The sequence below is a fragment of the Ambystoma mexicanum genome, chromosome 4p (genome assembly GCF_040938575.1).
Source record: "Ambystoma mexicanum isolate Mex_15411 chromosome 4p, UKY_AmexF1_1, whole genome shotgun sequence".
NCBI classification, from domain to species: Eukaryota; Metazoa; Chordata; class Amphibia; order Caudata; family Ambystomatidae; genus Ambystoma; species Ambystoma mexicanum.
In genome coordinates, this window is record NC_090927.1 from 15,609,105 (window position 1) to 15,628,754 (window position 19,650).

Consider the following 19,650-nt stretch of genomic DNA (forward strand, 5'->3'; position numbering starts at 1 on the left):
ACAGCCCGTTGTAATCTAAAGCATATACTATCTGGAATAGTCTTACAGCCCGTTGGCCTCTAAACCCGGTATTATCTGGGATAATCTTACAGCCCATTGCCATCTAAAGCATGTATTATCTGGGATGGTCTTGCAGCCCATTGCCCTCTAATGCATGTTTTATCTGGGGTAGTCTTACAGCCCATTGCCCTCTAAAGCCTGTATTATCTGGGTTGATCTTACAGCCCGTTGCCCTCCAAAGCCTGTATTACCTGGGGTAGTCTTACAGCCCGTTGTAATCTAAATCATATACTATCTGGAATAGTCTTACAGCCCGTTGGCCTCTAAACCCGGTATTATCTGGGATAATCTTACAGCCCATTGCCATCTAAAGCATGTATTATCTGGGATGGTCTTGCAGCCCATTGCCCTCTAATGCATGTATTATCTTGGGTAGTCTTACAGCCCATTGCCCTCTAAAGCCTGTATTATCTGGGTTGATCTTACAGCCCGTTGCCCTCCAAAGCCTGTATTACCTGGGGTAGTCTTACAGCCCGTTGTAATCTAAATCATATACTATCTGGGATAGTCTTACAGCCTGTTGGCCTCTAAAGCCGGTATTATCTGGGGTCATCTTACAGCCCATTGCCATCTAAAGCATGTATTATCTGGGATGGTTTTACAGCCCATTGCCCTCTAAAGCCTATATATTCTGGGATGGTCTTACAGCCTGTTGCCATCTAAAGCATGTATTACCTGGGATAGTCTTACAGCCCGTTGCCCTCTAAAGCATGTATTACCTGGGATAGTCTTACAGCCCATTGTCCTCTAGAGCATGTGTTACCTGGGACAGTATTACAGCCCATTGCCCTCTAAAGCATGTATTACCTGGGATAGTCTTACAGCCCCTAGTCCTCTAAAGCATGTATTACCTGGGATAGTCTTACAGCCCATTGCCCTCTAAAGCATGTATTACCTGGGATAGACTTACAGCCCATTGCCCTCTAAAGCATGTACTATCTGGGATAGTCTTACAGCCCGTTGCCCTCTAAAGCCTGTATTATCTGGGAAAGTCTTACAGCCCGTTGCCATCTAAAGCATGTATTATCTGGGATAGTCTTACAGCCCGCTGTCCTCTAAAGCATATATTACCTGGGATGGTCTTACAGCCCGTTGTAATCTAAAGCATGTACTATCTGGGATAGTCTTATAGCCCGTTGGCCTCTAAAGCGGGTATTATCTGCGATAATCTACAGCCCATTGCCATCTAAAGCATTTATTATCTGGGATGGTTTTACAGCCCATTGCCTCTAAAGCCTATATATTCTGGGATGGTCTTAGAGCCTGTTGCCCTCTAAAGCATGTATTACTTGGGATGGTTTTACAGCCTGTTCCCCTCTAAAGCATGTATTACCTGGGATGGTTTTACAGCCCATTGCCCTCTAAAGCATGTATTACTGTGGATAGTATTACAGCCCATTGCCCTCTAAAGCATGTATTACCAGGATAGTCTTACAGCCCATTGCCCTCTAAAGCATGTATTACCTGGGATAGTTTTACAGCCCATTGCCCTCTAAAGCATGTATTACCTGGGACAGTATTACAGCCCATTGCCCTCTAAAGCATGCATTATCTGGGATAGACTTACAGCCCGTTGTCCTCTAAAGCATGTATTGACTGGGATAGACTTGCAGCCCATTGCCCTCTAAAGCCTGTATTATCTGGGAAAGTATTACAGCCCATTGCCCTCTAAAGCATGTCCTATCTGGGATAGTCTTACAGCCCGTTGCGATCTAAAGCATGCATTACCTGGGATAGTCTTACAGCCCATTGCCCTCGAAAGCATGTATTACCTGGGATAGTCTTACACCCCATTGCCCTCTAATGCATGTATTACCTGGGATAGTATTACAGCCCATTGCCCTCTAAAGCATGCATTACATGGGATAGTCCTACAGCCCGTTGCCCTCTAAAGCATGTATTACCTGGGATAGTCTTACAGCCTGTTGCCCTCTAAAGCATGTATTACCTGGGATAGTCTTACAGCCCGATGTCCTCTAAAGCATGTATTACCTGGGATAGACGTACAGCCCTTTGCCCTCTAAAGCCTGTATTATCTGGGATAGTCTTACAGCCCGTTGCCATCTAAAGCATGCATTATCTGGGATAGTCTTACAGCCCGTTGCGCTCTAAAGAATGTTTTACCTGGGTTGGTTTTACAGCCCGTTGCCCTCTAAAGCATGTATTACCTGGGATAGTCTTACAGCCCGTTGGCTTCTAAAGCCGGTATTATCTGGGGTCATCTTACAGCCCATTGCCATCTAAAGCATGTATTATCTGGGATGGTTTTACAGCCCATTGCCCTCTAAAGCCTATATATTCTGGGATGGTCTTAGAGCCTGTTGCACTCTAAAGCATGTATTTCTTGGGATGGTTTTACAGCCTGTTGCCCTCTAAAGCATGTATTACCTGGGATAGTATTACAACCCATTGCCCTCTAAAGCATGTATTACCTGGGATAGTCTTACAGCCCGTTGCCCTCTAAAGCATGTATTACCTGGGATAGTCTTACAGCCCATTGTCCTCTAGAGCATGTGTTACCTGGGACAGTATTACAGCCCATTGCCCTCTAAAGCATGTATTGACTGGGATAGACTTACAGCCTATTGCCCTCTAAAGCATGTACTATCTGGGATAGTCTTACAGCCCGTTGCCTTCTAAAGCCTGTATTATCTGGGAAAGTCTTACAGCCCGTTGCCATCTAAAGCATGTATTATCTGGGATAGTCTTACAGCCCGCTGTCCTCTAAAGCATATATTACCTGGGATGGTCTTACAGCCCGTTGTAATCTAAAGCATATACTATCTGGGATAGTCTTATAGCCCGTTGGCCTCTAAAGCGGGTATTATCTGCGATAATCTACAGCCCATTGCCATCTAAAGCATGTATTATCTGGGATGGTTTTACAGCCCATTGCCTCTAAAGCCTATATATTCTGGGATGGTCTTAGAGCCTGTTGCCCTCTAAAGCATGTATTACTTGGGATGGTTTTACAGCCTGTTCCCCTCTAAAGCATGTATTACCTGGGATGGTCTTACAGCCCATTGCCCTCTAAAACATGTATTACCTGGGATAGTATTACAGCCCATTGCCCTCTAAAGCATGTATTACCTGGGATAGTCTTACAGCCCATTGCCCTCTAAAGCATGTATTACCTGGGATAGTCTTACAGCCCATTGCCCTCTAAAGCATGTATTACCTGGGACAGTATTACAGCCCATTGCCCTCTAAAGAATGTATTATCTGGGATAGTTTTACAGCCCGTTGTCCTCTAAAGCCTGTATTATCTGGGACAGTATTACAGCCCGTTGCCCTCTAAAGCATTTATTACCTGGGATAGTCTTACAGCCTGTTGCCCTCTAAAGCATGTATTACCTGGGATAGCCTTACAGCCCGATGTCCTCTAAAGCATGTATTACCTGGGATAGACGTACAGCCCTTTGCCCTCTAAAGCCTGTATTATCTGGGATAGTCTTACAGCCCGTTGCCATCTAAAGCATGTATTATCTGGGATAGTCTTACAGCCCGTTGCGCTCTAAAGAATGTTTTACCTGGGTTGGTTTTACAGCCCGTTGCCCTCTAAAGCATGTATTACCTGGGATGGTCTTAAAGCCCGTTGGCCTCTAAAGCCTGTATTATCCGGGATGGTCTTACAGACCGTTGCCATCGAAAGCATGTATTACCTGGGTTGGTCTTACAGCCGTTGCCCTCTAAAGTATGTATTATCTGGGATAGTCTTACAGCCCGTCGGCCTCTAAAGCATTTATTACCTGGGATAGTCTTACAGCCCGTCGGCCTCTAAAGCATGTATAAACTGGGATGGTCTTATAGCCCGTTGGACTCTAAAGCCTGTATTATCTGGAATGGTCTAACAGCCTGTTACCCTCTAAAGCATGTATTACCTGGGATGGTTTTATAGTCCGTTGCCATCTAAAGCATGTACTATCTGGGATGGTCTTACAGCCCGTTGCCCTCTAAAGCATGTATTACCTGGTATGGTCTTATAGCCCGTTGGCCTCTAAAGCCTGTATTATCTGGGATGGTCTTACAGCCCGTTGCCATCTAAATCATTTATTACCTGGGATGATCTTATAGCCCGTTGCTATCTAAAGCCTGTATTACCTGGGATAGTCTTATAGCCCGTTGCCCTCTAAAGCATGTATTACTTGGGATGGTCTTACAGCACATTGCCCTCTAAAGCATGTATTACATGGGATGGTTTTACAGCCCATTGCCATCTAAAGCCTGTATTATCTGGGATCGTTTTACAGCCCGTTGCCATCTAAAGCATGTATTACCTGGGATGGTCTTATAGGCCGTTGCCATCTAAGGCATGTATTACCTGGGATGGTCTTACAGCCCGTTGCCATCTAAAGCATGTACTATCTTGGATGGTCTTACATCCCGTTGCCCTCTAAAGCATGTATTACCTGGAATGGTCTTATAGCCCGTTGGCCTTTAAAGCCTGTATTATCTGGGATGGTCTTACAGACCGTTGCCATCTAAAGCATGTATTATCTGGCATGGTCTTAGAGCCCGTTGCCCTCTAAAGCCTGTATTATCTGGGATGGTCTTACAGCCTATTGCCCTCTAAAGCATGTATTACATGGGATGGTTTTACAGCCCATTGCCCTCTAAAGCATGTATTACCTGGGATGGTCTTACATCCGGTTGCCATCTAAAGCATGTATTACCTGGGATGGTCTTACATCCGGTTGCCATCTAAAGCATGTATTACCTGGGATGGTCTTACAGCCCGTTGCCATCTAAAGCATGTATTATCTGGGATAGTGTTACAGCCCATTGCCCTCTAACGCATGTGTTGCCTGGGATAGTCTAACAGCCCAATGCCCTCTAAAACATGTATTACCTGGGTTGGTCTTATAGCCCGTTGCCATCCAGAGCATATATTACCTGGGATGGTCTTACAGCCCATTGCCCTCTAAAGCATGTATTACCTGAGATGGTCTTACAGCCTGTTGCCCTCTAAAACATGTATTACCTGGGTTGGTCTTATAGCCGTTGCCATCCAGAGCATATATTACCTGGGATAGTCTTACAACCCGTTGCCCTCTAAAGCATGTATTACAATGGTTTTACAGCCCGTTGCCCTCTAAAGCCTGTATTACCTGGGGTACTCTTACAGCCTGTTCTCATCTAAAGCATGTTCTATCTGGGATGGTCTTAAAGCCCATTGCCCTCTAAAGCCTGTATATTCTGGGATGGTTGTAGAGCCCGTTGGTCTTTAAACCATGTATTACCTGGGATGGTCTTACAGCCCATTGCCCTCTAAAGCATGTATTACCTGGGATGGTCTTACAGCTTGTTGCCCTCTAAAGCATGTATTACCTGGGATAGTCTTACAGCCTGTTGCCCTAATAAGCATGTATTACCTGGGATAGTTTACAGCCCGTTGCCCTCTAAAGCCTGTATTATATGGAATAGTTTTACACCGTTGCCATCTAAAGCATGTATTATCTGGGATAGTGTTACAGCCCACTGCCCTCTAAAGCATGTATTATCTGGGATAATCTTACAGCTCATTGCCCTCTAAAGCATGTGTTGCCTAGGATAGTCTAACAGCCCAATGCCCTCTAAAGCATGTATTACCTGGGATAGTCTTACAGCCCGTTGCCCTCTAAAACATGTATTACCTGGGTTGGTCTTATAGCCCCTTGCCCTCTAAAGCATGTATTATCTGGGATAGTCTAACAGCCCAATGCCCTCTAAAGCATGTATTACCTGGGATAGTCTTACAGCCCATTGCCCTCTAAAGCAGGTATTACCTGGGATGGTCTTACAGCCCATTGCCCTCTAAAGCATGTATTACCTGGGATAGTCTTACAGCCCGTTGCCCTCTAACGCATGTATTACCTGGGATAGTCTTACAGCCCCTTGCCCTCTTACGCATGTATTACCTGGGATAGTCTTACAGCCCATTGCCCTCTAAAGCATGTATTACCTGGGATAGTCTTACAGCCCGTTGTTCTCTAAAGCAAGTATTACCTGGGATAGACTTACAGCCCGTTGCCCTCTAAAGCCTGTATTATCTGGGATAGTCTTACAGCCCATTACCCTCTAAAGCCTGTATTATCTGAGATAGTCTTACAGGCAGTTGCCATCTATAGCATGTATCATCTGGGATAGTCTTACAGCCTGTTGTCCTCTAAAGCATGCATTATCTGGGACAGTGTTACAGCCCATTGCCCTTTAAAGCATGTATTACCAGGGATAGTCTTACAGCCCATTGCCATCTAAAGCATGTATTACCTGGGATGGTTTTACAGCCCATTGCCCTCTAAAGAATGTATTATCTGGGGTAGTCTTACAGCCTGTTGCCCTCTAAACCCTGTATTATGTGGAATAGTCTTACATCCTGTTGCCATTGAAAGCATGCATTATCTGGTATAGTCTTACAGCCCGTTGCCCTCTAAAGCATGTATTATCTGGGATATTCTTACAGCCCGTTGCAATCTAAAGCATGTATTATCTGGGATGGTCTTACAGCCCATAGCCCTCTAAAGCATGTATTACCTGGGATGGATTTACAGCCCTTTGCCCTCTAAAGCCTGTATTATCTGGGATAGTCTCACAGCCCCTTGCCATCTAAAGCATGCATTAGCTCGGATAGTCTTACAGCCCATTGCCCTCTAAAGCATGTATCAGCTGGGATAGTCTAACAGCCCATTGCCCTCTAAAGCATGTTTTACCTGAGATAGTCTTACACCCCATTGCCCTCTAAAGCATGTATTATCTGGGATGGCCTTGCAGCCCATTGCCCTCTAATGCATGTATTATCTGGGGTAGTCTTACAGCCCGTTGCCCTCTAAAGCCTGTATTATCTGGGATAGTCTTACAGCATGTTGCCATCGAAAGCGTGTATTATCTGGGATAGTCTTACGGCCTGTTGCCCTCTAAAGCCTGTATTATCTCGGATAGTCTTACAGCCTGTTGGCATCTAAATCGTATATTATCTGGGATGGTCTTACAGCCCATTGCTCTCTAAAGCATGTATTACCTGGGATAGTCTTACAGCCCATTGCCCTCTAAAGCATGTATTACCTAGGATAGTCTTACACCCCATTGCCCTCTAAAGCATGTATTATCTGGGGTAGTCTTACAGCCCGTTGCCCTCTAAAGCCTGTATTATCTGGGATAGTCTTACAGCCTGTTGCCATGGAAAGCATGTATTACCTGCGATAGTCTTACAACCCGTTGTCCTCTAAAGCCTGTATTATCTGGGATAGACTTACAGCCCGTTGCTATCTAAAGAATGTATTGTCTGGGATGGTTTTACAGCCCATTGCCCTCTAAAGCATGGATTACCTGGGATGGATTTATAGCCCGCTGCCCTCTAAAGCATATATTACTTGGAATAGTTCTACAGCCCAATGCCCTCAAAGCATGTATTATCTGGGATAGTCTTACAACCCATTGCCCTCTAATGCATGTATTATCTGGGGTAGACTTACAGCCCATTGCCCTCTAAAGCCTGTAATATCTGGGATAGTCTTACAGCCTGTTGCCATCTAAAGCATGCATTATCTGGGATAGTCTTACAGCCCATTGCCCTCTAAAGCATGTATTACCTGGGATAGTCCAACAGCCCATTGCCCTCTAAAGCATGTATTACCTGGGATAGTCTTACAGCCTGTTGCCATCGAAAGCATGTATTATCTGGGACAGTCTTACAGCCCGTTGCCCTCTAAAGCCTGTATTATCTTGGTTAGTCTTACAGCCCATTGCCATCTAAAGCATGTATTATCTGGGATGGTTTTACAGCCCATTGCCCTCTAAAGCACGTATTACCCGGGATGGTGTTACAGCCCGTTGCCCTCTAAAGCATGTATTATCTGGGATAGTCGTACAGCCTGTTGCCATCGAAAGCATGTATTGTCTGGGATAGTTTTACAGCCCACTGTCCTCTAAAGCATGTATTACCTGGGATAGTCTAACAGCCCATTGCCCTCTAAAGCATGTATTACCTGGGATAGTCTTACAGCCTGTTGCCATCAAAAGCATGTATTATCTGGGACAGTCTTACAGCCCGTTGCCCTCTAAAGCCTTTATTAAATGGGTTAGTCTTACAGCCCGTTGCCATCTAAAGCATGTATTATCTGGGATGGTTTTACAGCCCATTGCCCTCTACAGCAAGTATTACCTGGGATGGTCTTACAGCCTGTTGCCCTCTAAAGCATGTATTACCTGGGATAGTCTTACAGCCCATTGCCCTCTAAAGTATGTATTACCTGGGATGGTGTTACAGCCCATTGCCCTTTAAAGCATGTATTACCTGGGATAGTCTTACAGCCCATTGCAAGATTGCCTTGCGCTCCTTGACACTATGGTAAGCTTGCTGTGTGCTCTGTCACACTGTAGCACGCTTGACTTTCACACTGTGGTAAGCTTGCCTGTGGGTGCGCACGCACACGCATGAATGACTACCAGACAAATAGTGCAAAAACCAACGCTGCCGCAGTCAAGCTACGTGGGCACAAACCTGACGCTGAGCGCGTGTGACGTCAGAACGTCATTTGACATCATCACGTACAACGGACCACAATCCCCATGGACAGTAGTGCGAGTACTGACTGACCTAAACATCAGCTGAAGTAGTGCCAAATAAGAAATGCACAATCATTTCTTCACAATCGTGCTGCCGCCACTTTAAAATATACAAACGCACATTAATTAAACACATATAACATTAAACGAACCACGGCTGGGATTATGCTAATAAAAACATAATTGGCTTGCATGACGTCACAATGAAGTGTTTCCAAAATCTGTCTTCGAATCTGCACTCATGCTGTAACTGCAGTATATTAAACTGCCAACGTGCACATTACATCTGCTAAAGACTAACTCGATAAGAAGAATGTAAATATCTTATGCATGGTATCTCAGCATTGATATCCGCATATAAAACTGTGTCCTCACTAATGGTGGCATGTGTACCTATGGAACTCACTCGTGTTGCATCATTGCAGGAACAGTATGTCTTAAATGATCTGGGCTAGTAGTATCTACTGAGCTCTCTGCAGTACTGTCACTAATGACAACACTTAGTAGCATGTATGCGTCACATATGGAACCAGATATTATTCGGTCAATGTCAACTCTAGCTCCCAGCAAATAACCTGCCGGCATATAACCTCACAGAATACCACCTGTCGGCATATCACCTGCTGGCAAATCACCTGCCAGCATATCACCTCCCAGCATATCACCTCCCAGCACATCACCTCCCAGCATACCACCTGCCGGCATATCACCTGCTGGCAAATCACCTGCCAGCATATCACCTCCCAGCATATCACCTCCCAGCATACCACCTGCTGGCATATCACCTCCCAGAATATCACCTGCCAGCATATCACCTGCCAGCATATCACCTCCCAGTATACCACCTCCCAGCATGTCACCTGTCAGCATATCACCTCCCAGTATATCACCTGCCAGCATATCACCTCCCAGCATATCACCTCCCAGCATACCACCTGCCAGCATATCAGCTGCCAGCATATCACCTCCCAGCATATCACCTGCCAGCATACCACCTGCCGGCATATCACCTTCCAGCATATCACCACCCAGCATATAACCTGCTAGCATATCACCTCCCAGCATACCACCTGTTGGCATATTACCTCCCAGCATACCACCTGCCAGCATACCACCTACCAGCATATCACCTGCCAGGGTATCACCTGCCAGCATATCACCTGCCAGCATATCACCTCCCAGCATACCACCGCATATCATCTTCCAGCATATCACCTCCTAGCATATCACCTGCCAGCATATCACCTGCCGGCATATAACCTGGCAGCATATCACCTCCCAGGATACCACCTCCCATCATACCACCTGCCGGCATATCACTTCCCAGCACATCATCTCCCAGCATACCACCTGTTGGCATATCAGCTGCCGGCATATCACCTCTCAGCATACCACCTGCCAACATACCACCTGCCGGCATATCAGCTCCCAGCATATCACCTCCCAGCATATCCCATCCCAGCATACCACCTGTTGGCATATCACCTGCCGGCATACCACCTGTTGGCATATCAGCTGCCAGCATACCAGCTGTTGGCATATCACCTGCCGGCATATCACCTCTCAGCATACCACCTGCCTGCATATCACCTCCCAGCATATCACCTGCCAGCATATCATCTGCTGGCATATCACCTGCCAGCATATCACCTCCCAGCATACCATCTGCCAGCATATCACCTCCCAGCATAACACCCATTGGCATATCACCTGCCGGCATATCACCTCGCAGCATACCACTGGCCAGTATACCACCTGCCAGCATATCACCTGCTGGCATATCACCTGCCAGCATATCACCTCCCAGCATACCACCTCTTGGCATATCACCTGCCGGCGTATCACCTCTCAGCATACCACCTGCCCGCATACCACCTGTCAGCATATCACCTGCAGGCGTATCACCACCCAGCCTATCACCTCCCAGCATACCACCTGTTGGCATATCACCTCCCAGCATACCACCTGCTGGCATATCACCTCCCAGAATATCACCTGCCAGCATATCACCTGCCAGCATATCACCTCCCAGTATACCACCTCCCAGCATGTCACCTGTCAGCATATCACCTCCCAGTATATCACCTGCCAGCATATCACCTCCCAGCATATCACCTCCCAGCATACCACCTGCCAGCATATCAGCTGCCAGCATATCACCTCCCAGCATATCACCTGCCAGCATACCACCTGCCGGCATATCACCTTCCAGCATATCACCACCCAGCATATAACCTGCTAGCATATCACCTCCCAGCATACCACCTGTTGGCATATTACCTCCCAGCATACCACCTGCCAGCATACCACCTACCAGCATATCACCTGCCAGGGTATCACCTGCCAGCATATCACCTGCCAGCATATCACCTCCCAGCATACCACCGCATATCATCTTCCAGCATATCACCTCCTAGCATATCACCTGCCAGCATATCACCTGCCGGCATATAACCTGCCAGCATATCACCTCCCAGGATACCACCTCCCATCATACCACCTGCCGGCATATCACTTCCCAGCACATCATCTCCCAGCATACCACCTGTTGGCATATCAGCTGCCGGCATATCACCTCTCAGCATACCACCTGCCAACATACCACCTGCCGGCATATCAGCTCCCAGCATATCACCTCCCAGCATATCCCATCCCAGCATACCACCTGTTGGCATATCACCTGCCGGCATACCACCTGTTGGCATATCAGCTGCCAGCATACCAGCTGTTGGCATATCACCTGCCGGCATATCACCTCTCAGCATACCACCTGCCTGCATATCACCTCCCAGCATATCACCTGCCAGCATATCATCTGCTGGCATATCACCTGCCAGCATATCACCTCCCAGCATACCATCTGCCAGCATATCACCTCCCAGCATAACACCCATTGGCATATCACCTGCCGGCATATCACCTCGCAGCATACCACTGGCCAGTATACCACCTGCCAGCATATCACCTGCTGGCATATCACCTGCCAGCATATCACCTCCCAGCATACCACCTCTTGGCATATCACCTGCCGGCGTATCACCTCTCAGCATACCACCTGCCCGCATACCACCTGTCAGCATATCACCTGCAGGCGTATCACCACCCAGCCTATCACCTCCCAGCATACCACCTGTTGGCATATCACCATCCAGCATATCACCTGCCGGCATATCACCTCCCAGCATACCAACTGTTGGGATATCACCTGCTGGCATATCATCTCCCAGGATATCCCCTGCCAGCATACCACCTGCCAGCATACCACTGCCAGCATATCAACTGCCGGCATATCACCTGCCAGCATATCACCTCCCAGCATACCACCTGTTTGCATATCACCACCCAGCATATCACCTGCCGGCATATCAGCTCCCAGCATATCACCTCCCAGCATACCACCTGCCAGCATATCACCTGCCAGTATATCACCTTCCAGCATACCACCTGTTGGCATATAACCAGCCGGAATATCACCTCTCAGCATACCACCGGCCTGCATATCACCTGCCAGCATATCACCTGCTGGCATATCACTACCCAGAATACCACATATTGGCATATCACCTGCCGACATATCACCTGCCGGCATATCACCTTCCAGCATACCACCTGTTGGCATATCACCTGCTGGCATATCACCTCCCAGCATACCACCTGCCAGCATATCACTTGCCATCATATCACCTGCCGGCATATCACCTCCCAGCATATCACCTCCCAGGATATCACCTGCCAGCATATCACCTGCCAGCTTATCACCTCCCAGAATACCACCTGCCAGCATATTACCTCCCAGCATATCACCTCCCAGCATACCACTTCCAACATATCACCTGCCGGCATATCACCTCCCAGCATACCACCTGTTGGCATATCACCTCCCAGCATTCCACCTGCCAGCATACCACCTGCCGGCATATCACCTCCTGGCATATCAGCTCCCAGCATACTACCTGCCAGCATTTCACCTGCTGGCATATCTCCTCCCAGCATATCACCTGCCGGCCTATCACCGACCAGCATATCACCTCCCAGGATATCACCTGCCAGCATATCACCTTCCAGCATATCACCTCCCAGCATACCACCTGCCAGCATATCACCTCCCAGCATATCACCTCCCAGCATACCACCCGCCGACATATCACCTGCCGGCATATCACCTCCCAGCATACCATCTGTTGGCATATCACCTCCCAGCATACCACCTGCTGGCATATCACCTGCCATCATATCACCTGCCGGCATATCACCTCCCAGCATATCACCTCCCAGGATATCACCTGCCAGCATATCACCTGCCAGCATACCACCTGCCAGCATATCATCTTCCAGCATATCACCTCCTAGCATATCACCTGCCAGCATATCACCTGCTGGCATATCACCTGCCAGCATATCACCTCCCAGCATACCACCTCCCATCATACCACCTGCCGGCATATCACCTCCCAGCATATCATCTCCCAGCATACCACCTGTTGGCATATCAGCTGCCGGCATATCACATCTCAGCATACCACCTGCCAACATACCACCTGCCGGCATATCAACTCCCAGCATATCACCTCCCAGCATATCCCCTCCCAGCATACCACCTGTTGGCATATCACCTGCCGGCATACCACCTGTTGGCATATCAGCTGCCAGCACACCACCTGTTGGCATATCACCTGCTGGCATATCACCTCTCAGCATACCACCTGCCTGCATATCACCTCCCAGCATATCACCTGCCAATATATCACCTGCCAGCATATCACCTCCCAGCATACCACCTGTTGGCATATCACCTGCCGGCATATCACCTCTCAGCAACCACCTGCCCGCATACCACCTGTCAGCATATCACCTGCAGGCATATCACCACCCAGCCTATCACCTCCCAGCATACCACCTGTTGGCATATCACCATCCGGCATATCACCTGCCGGCATATCACCTCCCAGCATACCAACTGTTGGCATATCACCTGCTGGCATATCATCTCCCAGGATATCCCCTGCCAGCATACCACCTGCCAGCATACCACTGCCAGCATATCACCTGCCGGCATATCACCTGCCAGCATATCACCTCCCAGCATACCACCTGTTTGCATATCACCACCCAGCATATCACCTGCCGGCATATCAGCTCCCAGCATATCACCTCCCAGCATACCACCTGCCAGCATATCACCTGCCAGTATATCACCTCCCAGCATACCACCTGTTGGCATATCACCTGCCGGCATATCACCTCTCAGCATACCACCTGCCTGCATATCACCTGCCAGCATATCCCCTGCTGGCATATCACTACCCAGCATACCACATGTTGGCATATCACCTGCCGACATATCACCTGCCGGCATATCACCTCGCAGCATACCACCTGTTGGCATATCACCTGCCGGCATATCACCTCCCAGCATACCACCTGCCAGCATATCACCTGCCATCATATCACCTGCCGGCATATCACCTCCCAGCATATCACCTCCCAGGATATCACCTGCCAGCATATCACCTGCCAGCTTATTACCTCCCAGAATACCACCTGCCAGCATATTACCTCCCAGCATATCACCTCCCAGCATACCACCTGCCAACATATCACCTGCCGGCATATCACCTCCCAGCATACCACCTGTTGGCATATCACCTCCCAGCATACCACCTGCCAGCATACCACCTGCCGGCATATCACCTCCTGGCATATCAGCTCCCAGCATACTACCTGCCAGCATTTCACCTGCTGGCATATCTCCTCCCAGCATATCACCTGCCGGCCTATCACTTACCAGCATATCACCTCCCAGGATATCACCTGCCAGCATATCACCTGCCAGCATATCACCTCCCAGCATACCACCTGCCAGCATATCACCTCCCAGCATATCACCTCCCAGCATACCACCTGCCGACATATCACCTGCCGGCATATCACCTCCCAGCATACCATCTGTTGGCATATCACCTCCCAGCATACCACCTGCCGGCATATCACCTGCCATCATATCACCTGCCGGCATATCACCTCCCAGCATATCACCTCCCAGGATATCACCAGCCAGCATATCACCTGCCAGCTTATCACCTCCCAGCATACCACCTGCCACCATATCACCTGCCAGCATATCACCTCCCAACATATCACCTCCCAGCATACCACCTGCCGACATATCACCTGCTGGCATATCACCTCCCAGCATACCATCTGTTGGCATACCACCTGCTGGCACATCACCTCCCAGCATACCACCTGCCAGCATACAACCTGCCAGCATATCACCTCCCGGCATATCACCTCCCAGCATACTACCTCCCAGCATATCACCTGCCAGCATATCACCTCCCAGCATTCCACCTCCCGGCATACCACCTGCCGGCATATCACCTTCTGGCATATCACCTCCCAGCATATCACCTGCCAGTATATCACCTCACAGGATATCACCTCCCAGCATATCACCTCCCAGCATACCACCTGCCAGCATATCACCTGCCGGCATGTCACCTGCCAGCATATCACCTCCCAGTATATCACCTGCCAGCATATCACATCCCAGCATACCACCTTCCAGGATATCACCTTCCAGCACTTCACCTGCTAGCATATCACCTCCCAGCATATCACCTGCCGGCATATCACCTGCCAGCATATCACCTCCCAGCATACCACCTGCTGGCATATCACCTCCCAGTATATCACCTGCCAGCATACCACATCCCAGCAAACCACCTTCCAGGATATCACCTTCCAGCACATCACCTGCTAGCATATCACCTCCCGGCATATCACCTGCCGGCATATCACCTCCCAGCATCTCACCTCCCATTATACCACCTGCCGGCATATAACCTCCCAGCATATCACCTACTGACATATCACCTACTGGCATACCACCTGCCAGCATACCACCTGCCAACATATCACCTCCCAGCATACCACCTGCCAGCATATCACCTACCGGCAAATCACCTGCCAGCATATCACCTCCCAGCATTCCACCTGCCAGCATATCACCTGCCGGCAAATCACCTCCCAGCATATCACCTCCCAGCATACCACCTGCCAGCATATCACCTGCCATCATATCACCTGCCGGCATATCACCTGCCGGCATATCACCTCCCAGGATATCACCTGCCAGCATATCACCTGCCAGTATACCACCTGCCAGCATATCACCTGCTGGCATATCACCTGCCAGCATATCACCTCCCAGAATACCACCTGCCAGCATATCACCTCCCAGCATACCACCCATTGGCATATCACCTGCCGGCATATCACCTGCCGGCACACCACCTGTTGGCATATCAGCTGCCAGCATACCACCTGTTGGCATATCACCTGCCGGCATATCACCTCTCAGCATACCACCTGTCTGCATATCACCTCCCAGCATATCACCTGCCAGTATACCACCTGCCAGCATATAACCTGCTGGCATATCACCTGCCAGCATATCACCTCCCAGCATACCACCTGCCAGCATATCACCTCCCAGCATACCACCCATTGGCATATCACCTGCCAGCATATCACCTCACAGCATACCACCTGCCAGTATACCACCTGCCAGCATATCACCTGCTGGCATATCACCTCCCAGCATACCACCTGTTGGCATATCACCTGCCGGCATATCACCTCTCAGCATACCACCTGCCTGCATATCACCTGCCAGCATATCCCCTGCTGGCATATCACTACCCAGCATACCACATGTTGGCATATCACCTGCCGACATATCACCTGCCGGCATATCACCTCGCAGCATACCACCTGTTGGCATATCACCTGCCGGCATATCACCTCCCAGCATACCACCTGCCAGCATATCACCTGCCATCATATCACCTGCCGGCATATCACCTCCCAGCATATCACCTCCCAGGATATCACCTGCCAGCATATCACCTGCCAGCTTATTACCTCCCAGAATACCACCTGCCAGCATATTACCTCCCAGCATATCACCTCCCAGCATACCACCTGCCAACATATCACCTGCCGGCATATCACCTCCCAGCATACCACCTGTTGGCATATCACCTCCCAGCATACCACCTGCCAGCATACCACCTGCCGGCATATCACCTCCTGGCATATCAGCTCCCAGCATACTACCTGCCAGCATTTCACCTGCTGGCATATCTCCTCCCAGCATATCACCTGCCGGCCTATCACTTACCAGCATATCACCTCCCAGGATATCACCTGCCAGCATATCACCTGCCAGCATATCACCTCCCAGCATACCACCTGCCAGCATATCACCTCCCAGCATATCACCTCCCAGCATACCACCTGCCGACATATCACCTGCCGGCATATCACCTCCCAGCATACCATCTGTTGGCATATCACCTCCCAGCATACCACCTGCCGGCATATCACCTGCCATCATATCACCTGCCGGCATATCACCTCCCAGCATATCACCTCCCAGGATATCACCAGCCAGCATATCACCTGCCAGCTTATCACCTCCCAGCATACCACCTGCCACCATATCACCTGCCAGCATATCACCTCCCAACATATCACCTCCCAGCATACCACCTGCCGACATATCACCTGCTGGCATATCACCTCCCAGCATACCATCTGTTGGCATACCACCTGCTGGCACATCACCTCCCAGCATACCACCTGCCAGCATACAACCTGCCAGCATATCACCTCCCGGCATATCACCTCCCAGCATACTACCTCCCAGCATATCACCTGCCAGCATATCACCTCCCAGCATTCCACCTCCCGGCATACCACCTGCCGGCATATCACCTTCTGGCATATCACCTCCCAGCATATCACCTGCCAGTATATCACCTCACAGGATATCACCTCCCAGCATATCACCTCCCAGCATACCACCTGCCAGCATATCACCTGCCGGCATGTCACCTGCCAGCATATCACCTCCCAGTATATCACCTGCCAGCATATCACATCCCAGCATACCACCTTCCAGGATATCACCTTCCAGCACTTCACCTGCTAGCATATCACCTCCCAGCATATCACCTGCCGGCATATCACCTGCCAGCATATCACCTCCCAGCATACCACCTGCTGGCATATCACCTCCCAGTATATCACCTGCCAGCATACCACATCCCAGCAAACCACCTTCCAGGATATCACCTTCCAGCACATCACCTGCTAGCATATCACCTCCCGGCATATCACCTGCCGGCATATCACCTGCCAGCATATCACCTCCCAGCATACCACCTGCTGGCATATCACCTCCCAGCATATCACCTGCCAGCATATCACCTCCCGGCATACCACCTGCCGGCATATCACCTGCCGGCATATCACCTCCCAGCATATCACCTGCCAGTATATCACCTCCCAGGATATCACCTCCCAGCATCTCACCTCCCATTATACCACCTGCCGGCATATAACCTCCCAGCATATCACCTACTGACATATCACCTACTGGCATACCACCTGCCAGCATACCACCTGCCAACATATCACCTCCCAGCATACCACCTGCCAGCATATCACCTACCGGCAAATCACCTGCCAGCATATCACCTCCCAGCATTCCACCTGCCAGCATATCACCTGCCGGCAAATCACCTCCCAGCATATCACCTCCCAGCATACCACCTGCCAGCATATCACCTGCCATCATATCACCTGCCGGCATATCACCTGCCGGCATATCACCTCCCAGGATATCACCTGCCAGCATATCACCTGCCAGTATACCACCTGCCAGCATATCACCTGCTGGCATATCACCTGCCAGCATATCACCTCCCAGAATACCACCTGCCAGCATATCACCTCCCAGCATACCACCCATTGGCATATCACCTGCCGGCATATCACCTGCCGGCACACCACCTGTTGGCATATCAGCTGCCAGCATACCACCTGTTGGCATATCACCTGCCGGCATATCACCTCTCAGCATACCACCTGTCTGCATATCACCTCCCAGCATATCACCTGCCAGTATACCACCTGCCAGCATATAACCTGCTGGCATATCACCTGCCAGCATATCACCTCCCAGCATACCACCTGCCAGCATATCACCTCCCAGCATACCACCCATTGGCATATCACCTGCCAGCATATCACCTCACAGCATACCACCTGCCAGTATACCACCTGCCAGCATATCACCTGCTGGCATATCACCTCCCAGCATACCACCTGTTGGCATATCACCTGCCGGCATATCACCTCTCAGCATACCACCTGCCCGCATACCACCTGTCAGCATATCACCTGCAGGCATATCACCACCCAGCCTATCACCTCCCAGCATACCACCTGTTGGCATATCACCATCCGGCATATCACCTGCCGGCATATCACCTCCCAGCATACCAACTGTTGGCATATCACCTGCTGGCATATCATCTCCCAGGATATCCCCTGCCAGCATACCACCTGCCAGCATACCACTGTCAGCATATCACCTGCTGGCATATCACCTGCCAGCATATCACCTCCCAGCATACCACCTGTTTGCATATCACCACCCAGCATATCACCTGCCGGCATATCAGCTCCCAGCATATCACCTCCCAGCATACCACCTGCCAGCATATCACCTGTCAGTATATCACCTCCCAGCATACCACCTGTTGGCATATCACCTGCCGGCATATCACCTCTCAGCATACCACCTGTCTGCATATCACCTGCCAGCATATCACCTGCTGGCATATCACTACCCAGCATACCACATGTTGGCATATCACCTGCCGACATATCACCTGCCGGCATATCACCTCCCAGCATACCACCTGTTGGCATATCACCTGCCGGCATATCACTTCCCAGCATACCACCTGCCAGCATATCAACTGCCATCATATCACCTGCCGGCATATCACCTCCCAGCATATCACCTCCCAGGATATCACCTGCCAGCATATCACCTGCCAGTTTATCACCTCCCAGAATACCACCTGCCAGCATATTACCTCCCAGCATATCACCTCCCAGCATACCACCTGCCAACATATCACCTGCCGGCATATCACCTCCCAGCATACCACCTGTTGGCATATCACC

General features: G+C 49.8%; 4 protein-coding genes across 4 annotated transcripts; all 4 read right to left on the reverse strand.

The window, feature by feature from the left end:
* Nucleotides 1-9,195: 9,195 nt before the first annotated feature.
* On the reverse strand, nt 9,196-9,684 carry LOC138452687 (activating transcription factor 7-interacting protein 1-like). Its single transcript, XM_069605033.1, has one exon. The coding sequence runs from the start codon at nt 9,682-9,684 to the stop codon at nt 9,196-9,198; it is 489 nt and encodes a 162-aa protein (XP_069461134.1).
* A 91-nt stretch (nt 9,685-9,775) lies between these two features.
* LOC138452688 (uncharacterized PE-PGRS family protein PE_PGRS46-like) lies at nt 9,776-10,879 on the reverse strand. Its single transcript, XM_069605034.1, has one exon. It carries the CDS (start codon nt 10,877-10,879, stop codon nt 9,776-9,778), a length of 1,104 nt encoding a protein of 367 aa, XP_069461135.1.
* A 91-nt stretch (nt 10,880-10,970) lies between these two features.
* LOC138452689 (uncharacterized PE-PGRS family protein PE_PGRS46-like) lies at nt 10,971-14,980 on the reverse strand. The gene is made up of 3 exons (XM_069605035.1): nt 13,651-14,980; nt 12,438-13,382; nt 10,971-11,854 (listed from the first exon to the last, which is right to left on the reverse strand). The coding sequence occupies exons 1-3, from the start codon at nt 14,978-14,980 to the stop codon at nt 10,971-10,973; spliced, it is 3,159 nt and encodes a 1,052-aa protein (XP_069461136.1).
* A 1,161-nt stretch (nt 14,981-16,141) lies between these two features.
* LOC138452690 (uncharacterized PE-PGRS family protein PE_PGRS46-like) lies at nt 16,142-17,380 on the reverse strand. The gene has a single exon (XM_069605036.1). The coding sequence runs from the start codon at nt 17,378-17,380 to the stop codon at nt 16,142-16,144; it is 1,239 nt and encodes a 412-aa protein (XP_069461137.1).
* Nucleotides 17,381-19,650: the final 2,270 nt, after the last annotated feature.